The sequence below is a fragment of the Ostrinia nubilalis genome, chromosome 26 (genome assembly GCF_963855985.1).
Source record: "Ostrinia nubilalis chromosome 26, ilOstNubi1.1, whole genome shotgun sequence".
Lineage (NCBI taxonomy): Eukaryota > Metazoa > Arthropoda > Insecta > Lepidoptera > Crambidae > Ostrinia > Ostrinia nubilalis.
In genome coordinates, this window is record NC_087113.1 from 1,937,548 (window position 1) to 1,949,987 (window position 12,440).

General features: G+C 37.6%; 1 protein-coding gene across 1 annotated transcript in view; it reads left to right on the forward strand.

The window, feature by feature from the left end:
* LOC135084396 (nephrin) overlaps nucleotides 1–12,440 on the forward strand; it is a 304,519-nt gene that overhangs the window by 290,443 nt on the left and 1,636 nt on the right. The window contains exons 13-24 of the mRNA XM_063979170.1: nucleotides 607–744; nucleotides 2,736–2,900; nucleotides 3,868–4,026; nucleotides 4,865–4,996; nucleotides 5,337–5,700; nucleotides 5,933–6,168; nucleotides 6,512–6,620; nucleotides 7,862–8,031; nucleotides 8,997–9,173; nucleotides 9,818–10,011; nucleotides 11,231–11,396; nucleotides 12,307–12,425. Coding sequence (XP_063835240.1) covers nucleotides 607–744; nucleotides 2,736–2,900; nucleotides 3,868–4,026; nucleotides 4,865–4,996; nucleotides 5,337–5,700; nucleotides 5,933–6,168; nucleotides 6,512–6,620; nucleotides 7,862–8,031; nucleotides 8,997–9,173; nucleotides 9,818–10,011; nucleotides 11,231–11,396; nucleotides 12,307–12,425 — 2,129 coding nt within the window. The remainder of the gene's footprint in view (nucleotides 1–606; nucleotides 745–2,735; nucleotides 2,901–3,867; nucleotides 4,027–4,864; nucleotides 4,997–5,336; nucleotides 5,701–5,932; nucleotides 6,169–6,511; nucleotides 6,621–7,861; nucleotides 8,032–8,996; nucleotides 9,174–9,817; nucleotides 10,012–11,230; nucleotides 11,397–12,306; nucleotides 12,426–12,440) is intronic.

Below are 12,440 nucleotides of genomic sequence, written 5' to 3' on the forward strand. Positions count from 1 at the left end.
ATGATGATGATGATGATGAAATAATATAGGACAGTATGGACCCTGTCGGGCACAGAAAAATTAAAAAATTAGAGGAAAGGGGGACGCAGATTTATACTTGTAGACTGTCTTTGAGGTACTCTTGGATAGTATTTAAGTATTTAAAAATAAATCTCACTCTGGGCTGTTTTTACGTTGAAAGTTGAAAGTAAGAGAAATGATGAAATAGGTGTTACTTTGAAATATCAAGCTAAAAATTCTTACACCTCGCTCCATTGTAACCTTATTGCCTAGCGCCCGTAGGTATACACAAACGATGCTTGCTTAAGTGAAGCTGCAAATCGAACGCACAGCTTTGAATACAGCTCTGTGATTGGTTCGTGTGTCACCCTGTGCGTCCACGCGCACTGTGAGACCTCATAGTAATGTTTGTGAATACGATCGTGATTGACTAAAGCCTGATCCGTGAGCACGTAGAATCGCACAGTCGCGACAGCAATATAATTACGCGCGAGCGATAAGGATGCGTAGCTTAGGGTCATTGGACGGGATTCTACGTGCTCACGGACCAGGTTTTATGTAAATCTAAAAATGAAACCAATTACTAAACAATTTTTTCTTCAACAGTTGCACCAGAGACAGTAAAAGTGAGAGCAGTGCCCGAAGAGCTCAAGCCGGGAATCGAAGCGACTCTCTACTGCGACGCCGCATCAAGCAACCCGCCCGCCACTCTGTCGTGGTGGCGCGACGGTATACCGGTTCAAGGTCAGTGTTTTAGATATTCAAATGTCAAGCTAAAACAAAACAAATTATAGCTTAAAGCTCACGCAGTAAGAATTGAAGCGATCAACACAAGCAAAGATTTCTTTAGATCGTTTCATCCACGAAGACGCGCCCCACCAATGTTTGGTCGAGGGAAGCGCGAGTTGCGGGAAGTTTGAGCCGAGCAATCCGAGCGTCATTATTGTAGTGTGTGTAGGATAATTTAGCGTGTACCGATAACACTCAATTATTAGCAAAAGAATGGTGGGGCGCGTCTTCGTGGATGAAACGATCTATGTCAACGTGAAATTGTGAACTCCGTCAGTTTATAATATAACGCCTGAGAATACAAACTAACAGTGCGTTTCAAACTGCGTCAGATTATAAACCACAGAAAAACTGGCTATCTTACCTCCAACTACCAAAACATCAATACTTTTAACATCCATCAAACGTTGGTGTTTCTGCACACATAAATTAATGTGATGTAAAACTTAATGCAGAAAACTCTATTTCGAAAAACTTATTATTCATTAGTTTATAAGCCTTACCTATTACTCAAGATGCCAATACATAGGGAACAAAGGTACAAGTTTATTTCAAGACGAACAATCTTTCGGTTAATGGAGTGTTAATTACAAATCTCACTAGACACACTCACAAATTAAATACGTAGTGACGTAAGAGAAATCTCATCTAAGTAATTAGAAATTGTGACGTCTAAGCCTCATCAAATTTTCATAAATTCGACTGAGAAATTAATTGAGATGATACATTTCGTAAGGTTTTAGAGTCCGTGCAGACTAGACATTTGGTCGGCCGATAGTTCTGTTTATAATTTGTATGAGTAATCGGCCGATACCAAATCGGTGTAAAGTGTTCACTTCCATACATTTTCATACTGATTACAACAAACTTAGGTGTTTTAGAGGCCCCCGACGCTTCTGTCGAACGACTTGTCGTGCAGGGGAAGGTACGGGACTACGAGTATTCCCACCTCTCGTTCCCACCACTGCAACTCCAGTCCTGTGTAGCCAGGATCTACAGCTTGACCGCCATAAAAACCCAACCAATGAAGGTCAAGTTTGTCCCGGGGGAAAGTTAAACTGTCAGCAGGGGAAGGTTGAGGGCACAAGAGCGTGCGGCAGGTGACCCATGCGCTGGACAGTACCAGGTCAAAACCGCACTCAATGGTCCACTCCATGAGTGCACAAGAAAGGGAGGAATGGCGACGGATTGTGAGGCTTGCCACCGGACCTGGTGTGACGACCACGACCACTCTGGCAAGAGTGTAGCAACGAAAAAGAAGAGGCCCCCGTAGAATACAGTCTTTTTGGGCGCTTAGTTGGACTGTTAGTCAGTATGAAGAAAGATTAAAGTACGCACAGTACACCGATTTGGTATCGGCCCATTGCTTGTAAAAATTAGAAACCGACCAAAGTATTGGCCCAAAGTCTCTTGTCTGCGAGAACTCTTAGAAGGCTTCTGATATATCTGCAGGCACTATTTTTATTTTGACTCGAAAAGCACAATGTCAATTATTTATACTTTTACGTTCTTTAGAATCCAATGAAGCACCACATGTACATGTGTGTTGAAAAGAATCACTTTATATGATGAAAACACTGATTCTGCGAATAAGTGGAAAGATGGAATAAAAACTAAATTACTAGTGAACTTGACATTGTCTAAGGACTGAAAAACTGAAGTTTCTTAAAAACATTATTGAATTTTTTAGGATCGACCACCTCTAACTGTACTTAAAACATTGTCTTACACGCGCGTTGAACATTAGTTTAAAGTGACGTTTAGTATGGAAGAATCATCAGTCTTGAAGCACATGTCATTGTAAGCAAGCAAAGAAATAATCCTTGACATTCCTCCATAGACAATCTGACTAGGGATGTGTAGAATAAATCTATAGTCTATTATCTGAGTAGTATTGTAGCACCAATAAGTTATGTTACACTCATTAACAATTTTCTTTCTCTCAGGGTCTCCAATGCAACTGAAGAAGGGTCTCCACGGTGGAACGGTGTCCACAATAGACCTGAAACTGAACGTGACCAAGGAATTGAACGGAGCCGTCTATACTTGCCAGGCTATGAACGAAGCGCTTCAACGGAGCGTCCACGACGCCCTGAGTTTGAAAGTGCTTTGTAAGTATTTGTTAATTTGTTTTGTAGTTCAACTTTGTATTGTTAAGCAGATCAGACACTATCTACGCGGTAGCGTGTCAAGCCAAGTTCAAGTAACAGAGGTGAGCAGCACCGTGTGTAATATTACACAAACCATTTGGAGCCATTTTTGACCCCCTCAGTTATTACGTGGTATCATAAACGTGGCAATTTTATTCGCGAAAGGTATTTTTTTTAATGTCTACTCAATGTCGTCAAAAATATGGTGTAATTTAGCTTGTCTCACAGTAAAGTAAACTTTAAACACATCGCAAAAGTAAACAATAATAAGTTAAGCTTATACCTACTATAGTGACTTTTAGTTTATTAAGTTTGCTAATTGAATGTTTCTCGCAAATGCTGTTCAGATTAACTGATTATTCATGCTGAGAGCACTTAGTAGCGATCGTATAAAGTCTAATGAAAATCTAGAATTAATTTAATTAATTAAAATTAGATTAAGCCTAATCAGTTTTGATTTGATTTGTTATTAACAAATAGACTACATGTTACTAAGGGTCATTAAATTACATGATCATGCTACAAGACATATTAGAATTACGCGTTGACGTTTCTAGTGGTGTCATAATAAATTTGTGAAAGACATCAAGACTTCCATCGTAAAATAAATTCTATGCTAACAGAATAAATCCAGATAGGAAGTTCTTAACATTTATAATGCTGACTATAATGCTTATGTTAGATAGGTTAGTAGTCCTACCTATTCACCATGAGCCACATTTCTATTTTGTGCTTCGTTACAGCTGAATGATATCCACTGCTGGACAAAGGCCTCCTCCAAGGATTTCGCATTCAGGCACCTCCCGCGACCTACACCAGATCGTCGGTCCACCTAGTGGGAGGCCTGCCCACACTACGTCTTCAGCCTCATCTATTTTGTGCATGAGCAAAGAAACATCATTACATCATGTCTGAAATCTTGCCACAGACGCGCCAATCTTCGACGAGACAACTCCAGAAACGGCGGTAGGCGAAGAGAATGAACCACTCATCATCATGCTGCGAGCTGACGGCAATCCTGCCAGCATCACGTACACCTGGACCAAAGACGGCCTGCCCATCACGCAGTCCTCGTATAGCAGCGGTAGTAAGTTTTTGTAGATGTTTTTCTTTGACTTCAGCTTTTTTGCGTTGACCGAATAACTCTTTTTACTTTCGTCTTTCTTTCTTTTTTTAATTTGTTTTGTATGGTGGTACAATAAAGTCTTATCTATCTATATAAATGTAGTGCAGCTCCCTTTTCCCTGTGTAGTTGTTGTCTTTTAATTATGAGTACTTTCATTTTGTTATACCTAAACTTCCCTGACTACATTATATTTGCTATATTTATAGTTTTCTACTTCATTCCACATTTAAGCTTCCACCACGCTAATTTATTTCATTGTTTAATGTATTTATGTTTTTAATAGATGTCGTCTTTTTAAATATTATCATTATTTATTTGTTCAGGTTTTTAATAAAATGACGACAAAAAGTACAGATCATCTAAATGAATACTGTCACTTTATAGCAACAAATGAACTCTTACTTTATTTAGTATTACTTAAATTACCTACACAGAACTTATACTGTTTTAATACCTTTCAAGATATTTTTCCCCCGTTACATAATAAAATACTTTTTCATTACATTAAAACCTGTAATCTTCATGACTATAAACTTTATTTACCTAGATGATATTGTCGTAACTGGAGAAAACTTCCAAGAACATTCTAACCTGTTCGACTATGTGACTCATGAGAGAACGGGACTATTCCCACCTCTCGTTCCCACCGCTGCAACTCCTGTGTAGCCAGGATCTACAGCTTGATCGCCAAAAAAACTCAACCAGTGAAGGTCAAGTTTGTCCCGGGGATAGTTAAACTGTCCTTGAACCCGCAACGAAATGTTATATGAAAAGTTTAATTATATTTTTTGTTTTACAGACGATAGAATAATCTCAGAAGGTAGTATGCTGAACATGACCCGCCTGTCGCGGGCGGACGCCGGTGTGTATACGTGTGAGGCCGTCAACTCGCAGGGGGCAGCTACCGTCAATATCACTGTGTCTGTGCATTGTAAGTACATTTTTAGCCATTTTGTTATTATGATGCTGAATAGATTAGATCTTTATTGGACACAAAGCAAAATACAGTTACAGTACAAGAAACGCCACTTTTTTTGGCCAAAAAAGACATTCGTTTAGTAACTATAGGCAACCTAAGGCACTTGGGCATCCTGTATGCTCACAAATAAATAGTTATGTATGTATTTCATTTAAAAAAAATCAGTTTCAAATTAGGATGTTTGTGGCTAGATTTGTTAAGATATTTGTAGTAGTTTTGGTAATTAGAATTAAAAACATAGAAGTTAGCCCTTGTGATTTGAGTTTCAAAACAAAATATCTTTTCTAAACAGATGCGGCCAGCATAAAAGCCACAGGCCAATCAGCGATACCGAACCAAAACGAAGACGCTGTTTTATCCTGCACAGCAACTGGCAACCCACTGAATTCAGAACACATCCGTTGGCAGCGAAAAAACTACGATATGTCTTCAAAAACTGTCATATTTGAGCCTAAGAATTCGACCAGCTATTTGACCATACCAAAAGCGACGAGGGAAGACGTGGGGAATTTCCAGTGTATTGTGAATAATGGGGTGGGGAAAGAAACGAAGCAAGATGTCATGTTGGTTGTCAAGTTCAAGCCGGAGATAGATTCGACCCCGAATCTGATGAAGTCCGCGTCGAATGTGGGTCAAGTGGGCAGGTTGACTTGCAAGTAAGTATTAAATGATTAAGTACATTTTTTTCTAATTCAAAAATACTTGATTCAGAAATATTTTGAAGCACTTCAGTACGTCGTGTTATTTTTGAAATCTTCCTAAAATAAATTGTTCAACAAATATAATAATATATGGACACTTAAGATTTTAATTGAAAATTTTGGAATTTGTAACATTTGAAAATTTTAATCTGAAACATTTAAAAATTTGAATTTGGAACATTTTTAGATGCCAAGCCGCGCCACCCCCCAACTTCACGTGGTCCAAAAATGGCGCCAAACTGCCCGTCAACACGTCAACGAAATACTTTGCTGAGTTCCACAAGATCGACGCCATAACTTACACTTCTGTGCTTCTGATTAATGACGTCACGTCCTCTGATTACGGGTCTTATGAATGCGGGGCCAGGAACGATCTGGGCTTTGGTACTACGTCTGTGAAACTGGATATCACTAGTGCACCTGGTAAGATTTTCATTCAAAGAGTAGGTAGGTAATTTTATTTAAGAAAGTTTATTTTCTAGCAGCTGCTTAATTTTTTATAATTAAAAAATCATTATGTTCCTTTAAGGCTTAAATTAGATTTTACCAATCACGTTTTGTGATTTTTGAAATAGAAATTAAGTACCAAAAATCTTTGAAATTCTTAAAATTAAAAAGTTAAAATTAAAGAATTAATTTTATAATTTTCTGTATTAGTCTTTTTTCTTTTGCCATTTAAAATGTAATAAAAAACACTGCATTGTAGGTACTGCACTATTATTATCTTTTTTTTTCTCTTTTACTTAAATAATTTCACTTTTCGCAGACCAAGTCATATCGCTCGCTGTCACAAACGTGACTCACAACTCTGTGACATTGGAGTGGGTGCCTGGATTCGATGGTGGACTGAGGCCTTGGTACAGGATTCGATACCGGTAAGTACAATATTAGGTTTCAAAATATGGTACCTGCTTTTTTAAACAATTTAACATCTTGTTTTTTGTTATTTTTACGTAAACACAATTTTTTCGTGGAATCTTTCTACTTGTAAAGATATTTTGACATTTTGAAAAATACTTATTCACGTTCTTTTTCAACATTTATGGACTGGAAAGGATGATGGGCATATTGGGCGTTAAACCAACAGAAACAAAAAGTATACTAAATTAAAGCTTAATACTAGTACTTCATTTCATAGTACGACAACAACCCTGAAATACGCGGGGATACGGAGATAGAGGTCGTTGAATATGCAAAGTTTCCATAGTATTTCACATCACATTAGGGTAATAAAAATAGTATTAGGTCAATTACATTGCTTTTATCCATCATATTGAGAGTATTGTGTCATATCTTACTATCAATTCTATCGATTTAGTAAGTATGTATACCGAATAAATCATAATCGATTATTCGATTGCAATAATCGATTATATTGCTGAAAATAAGGAATTGAATTAACAATCAAATGATAGTAATGATGGTAATCAATAAAATCGATTAATCGAATTATTATATATTATATATTATAAATAATATTCTATTCTAATTGTTATTCGATAAATCGTTTTTTGGCAATTCGATTAATAATCGATACGTGATCGATTATGCGACAACACAACAACTTAACTGGTAGAAATCCCATTGAAACATGACTGTGTTCATGTCATTTCTCTAAATGGTACCTAGATATGGTCCTACGCTTATAATGTAGAACATGGTTTAATAAATAAACCATTTGTTGGCCCCACTCCTGAACTGTTGGACATAATAGTGGATAAATAACTTAATGTATTTAAAATGTAAGTAGATAAGTATATTAATTAATAATATTTTTTGTTTGCGTAATAAAGCACCTATTACTATTACACATTATATCAATTTCCAAGCAAACCCGGGAGTTTTTGGTAGTTATTTATATGAAAATATATTTCTGATATTAAGTCCTAACAAATAATAGTACTTACATTTCTGTTGGTTTTACGCCCAGATTCCATAGAAAAGTGCCCATCATCCTTTATACGACATTCACTTCACATTATAATACTTTGTAATTCTTTTTTGTACGTTTTAAATAATAAAAAAACAAACAGAAAATGCCTACTTTAGTAAGTCAAAACTACTCAATTACATATAATACTTTTGAACAAAAACTGACCCTCAATGATATTTTTAGCAAAATCTACGACGATTCCTACAAATACGAAGACGTGAAGCCCAAAAACTCGACTACCTTCACGATTGGAGGCTTGGAGAGGAGCACGGACTACGTGTTTTCTGTGATGGCAATCAACAACATCGGACAGAGCAAATACAGGCCTGATGACACGAAAGTCACGACATTGAGTGAGTATAGTATTAATATTGTATTTAGGATTTTACTGATGAAAAATAATTGGAATCAATCAACAGTGTAAACAAGATAAAAAACAACAGAAAATTATGCAATCAAAATAAATTGTTGAAACCACGATAGCCGAATAGTTAAGGGGTGATCCGGGGAACGCGGGTTCGATCCCTGCAGCCGCTCGACTATTGTGGTGAGCTCACTCGTGATACAAGCATATTAAGCTTAGAACGAGGGGCTAACGGGAGTATTAGTAATTTGTGCAATAACAAATTGAAAAAAAAAAACACTGTTGCCTTAATTTACTTCAATATAAAAAATAAATAAAAAATACTTGTATTGTCTTTCTATTTTTTAAATGATCTTAAAAAATATAGGTAATGAACTGTTTTTTCTTCAACCAAGAATAAAAAATTAAACTCATTCCTTACTTCCACGCAAAAGACATAATCCCAACATCAGTACAGTCGAGTTCAGAAGAGTACAACTCATACAACGTGCCAGGTGTCTTCATCATCATAGGCACCATAGTCGGCACCGCTCTCATACTGCTCAATGTACTGCTGATAGGGTTTTGTCTTCACAGGAGAACGAATAAGAGGATACGAGGTTTGCAGTTTGAAAATAAGCTTGGTTTGACGCTGGATGAATTAATAATAACAAAAAATATAAATAAACAACCAAAAACAAAAAAAATAAACAAAATAATTAAAATAAAGAAAAAGAAAAAATAAAAATGAAAGTCATCCAACGTCAATAAAAGCATTTGAGTGTTGTAGATGGTTGTTCTTTTAAGTTTTGTGTCACATGTTGGTAAAGAGAAGTTTTTTACCATTAATTTTATTAGCTTTTCATTCTCATTTATTTTGTTTTTTATGTATTTTTTAGTAAAAAACTTCTTTTCACCAATTTTTATTTTCTTTTTCTTTTTTTCTAAGTTTTTCTTTTCTTTTCTCCATCCTAGCATCACCCTCATCCGAAGTAGGCGAGTTGAACGTCATATCGACAGAATACGTCGAAACAGCTGACGTGTCCAAATCAGTAGTGGTGTACGTGTCAATAACTGGCGCTGTGCTAGTTCTGATAAACGCTGCCTTAGTCGCTTGCTTTGTATTGAAACGCCGCTCTAGAAGGCTGAAAGGTGAGATTTTTGTTGCTATTTTATAGATTAAATTCTTTTTAATAGGATTTTGATATCTCAGACTAATTGAGAACTTGGAGAAATCTACTACGTCAGGTGGCTCAACAATATATTTTTACACTTCTCGATAGATCAGTTAAAACAGTCGAATTACAAACGAAAGGCCTTAGATTCAATTCTCACCTGAAGCAGTTGATTTTTCCAAGTTTGAAATGTGTCTTTATTCTTTTTTTTAATATTCACAATTTTATAATCATTCATTAGTATTTAGTCTCATGTTATTTTCTTTCAATTATTTACATGTCGTAGTAGTAATTGTTTGTCAATTAATCTTGTTTACCTTATCTTTTTTTATATTTAAATGATTATTTCGTTATCGATGTAATTTGGACACTTATCAAAAATACTCCTTTTGAATTTTTGTATTTCTATTGACTTGATGACTTTTGTCAAGACCGTGGACCGTCTAAACTCTAAGGCTGGGTTGCAACATCTTACTTTAACTCTGACAAACGTCAAAAATCTGTCAAACTCCATACAAAAACCACCGGTTATCGTTAAAGTTACGTGGTGCAACTCAGCCTAAAAGATAAGTGTCCAACTTACAAAACATCACACAACACTAACTCCCACCCAATCTCCAGAACAAGCGGGCCAAGCGTCAAAATCAGCCACCATAGAGATGTATGCACCATCGTCGTACAACGACACCATGACGGGCGAGACTCTCAGCTCCGTCTCCGAGAAGTCAGAGACGTATTCCCAGGATGAGGACGATCGGCAGCCGCCACCCATACCAGAGGTGCCGACGATGCCGAACCGGCATATGCTCAGCCAGGTAAGGAACCTTACAACTCAATTTTTTTTAACCCACAACGAGGAAGTTCTCGGTCTGTATCTCACCTGATGGTAAGTGAGTAAGTGACGATCAGGCCGAAGGTGAAAGCGAGCTTCACCCGGAATCCTCAACCACGGAGGAACTGGCTGTCTTACCTCTAACTGCCTCAACACAATAATGCTGTTAACATTATTGTTATGGCGACAGACTTAGGTAAGATGGTAGTAGCTAGCCAGGCGGACTTAAAACAAGCCCTACCACCAACCAAACCGAACAGAAAACTCTGCCCGCACTGGGAATCGAACCCGGGACATCTGCGTCTGAAGCAGGTGGTCTTACCACTAGACCACAGAGGCGGTTAATTATTTATTCTAAACTTCCCCGAAATAACACAATACTCAGCTAGGTTAGGAATCCATAAAAAATAATTATTCCAGGACCCTGAAATACCCGTAACACAAAAGTGTAGCCCTAAAAATTTAATTAATATAGTACATAATTTATAGTAAAGTAACGGTACCTAACTGTGTACCTAAAGTCGGGTCCACACGAGTGTAAAGCGTAATAGAATGTATCGTGTTATGTAATGGAAATAGTATGGACAGAACTTTACATGTAATGCTCGTAGTGCCGTCCACACGTAGAATTCGTGTAACATTACACGTAATCCTACATTACACATTACACCTGTCAGGACTCGGCTTAAATAAGTTGGTAGATAACATTTTCTTCTGACTAGAAAACAATGAAAATTTAAACAGTTGAAAAAGTGATGATGAGATTGGTTGAATTTCAATATGTTTCAACTAAAATGGGATGGGATTTTATAAAATGCAATTACGTCCATGACTTTCATTTGCTACATTACAATAATATTTTGTTACATATTACAACATCATCATCATCATCATCATCAACAGCCCTTTACAGTCCACTGCTGGACTATAAGCCTCCTCCACTATAGTGGAAGGTTTTGCCATAATCCCCACGCTTGGCAGGCGGGTTGGAGATCGCAGTTTAAAAGTTTGATGTTTTTCAGAGAGCGCTGCTGCCCGTTCTCTGTTTGATGTTTAGTCCCTAAGTCGCCTCTTACGACACCCGTGGAAAGAGTAGGGGTTGGTGACAAATGTATTCTACTCTGCCGTCACCACACGGCACGGAAACATATTACAACGATGTTAAATATTTTTACTAATTCATCGTTTCTTTTGTCCTCTAGCAGACCGATGCCTATCTCCTAGACGAGCAAGGACTCACCATCCCCCCTCCCCTCGACTACCCTCCGCCGAACTACGCGGTGTATGAAGGGGATCACGCGCGGACGCTGCCGCATCCTCACAGGCACAAAGATATTAGCGGACATAGCACGCTGGGACGAAGTGCTGGTGAGTTTTATTCTAATTATTATGAACTAGCTTTTGCCCGCGTGAAATTTAGTTTGTCACATATCGTCATAAATTATAGCCTATATGCTATCCTGGGTTATAAAGAAATACTGTAAAGTTTCATCAAAATCCGTTCGGTACTTTTTGCGTGAAAGAGTAACAAACATCCATCCATCCATCCATCCAGATATAAACAAACTTTCGCATTATAATATTAGTAGGATTTAACTTATGTCAAATTGAAATTCATTTAATTTACAAGTAAAGCCTGGTCCGTGAGCACGTAGAATCCCGTCCAATGACCCCAAGCTACCCATCCTTATCGCTCGCGCGTAATTATATTACTGTCGCGACTGTGCGACGCGCGCCCGCAGTGAGTGTGCGAGCGCGACAGCAACATAATTACGGGCGAGCGACAAGGATGGGCAGCATGGGGTCATTGGACGGGATTCTACGTGCTCACGGACCAGGCTTTAGGCTTTTATAAATCACTTTTACATATCCCAGTAATAACTTTAACCTGACTGATTCGTGCTGAAAAGATCAAGATGTTTTAGTTATGTATAATTTTATTAAGTATAGGTCATGCAACGAAAGTTGAGGCAAACAGGATACTCCTCACACTGGCGTAATATTTGCATGTATAAAAACACACAACATTTCAAGAAGTATGTAAGTGTTAGATCGCCTAGGGTTTCGTTAGTAAACAGTAGATCTTATGTCAAATCAAGTTGGCCACCCCTGATATACAAATACAAATCTTTGCTTGTGTTGATTGTCCCAACTCTCTCTGTGCGGCCTATACTTTTTAACATACATTTTTATTACAAAAATCTTAAATATTACAACACATCACAGTATATTTTCGCTTGACACCTGCCACTTGTATTAAACTAAGCTATTTTCCCAGGCAAACAAAACTACGTGCCCGCACCCAGCCCGATGCCTCCGCTCGACGGGTCCTATTACAACATGGCGTCGGATAGATACTTGTCCTACCCGCCACTTATTGGGGAATTCTTGCAACAGGTGAGTTATTTGGCC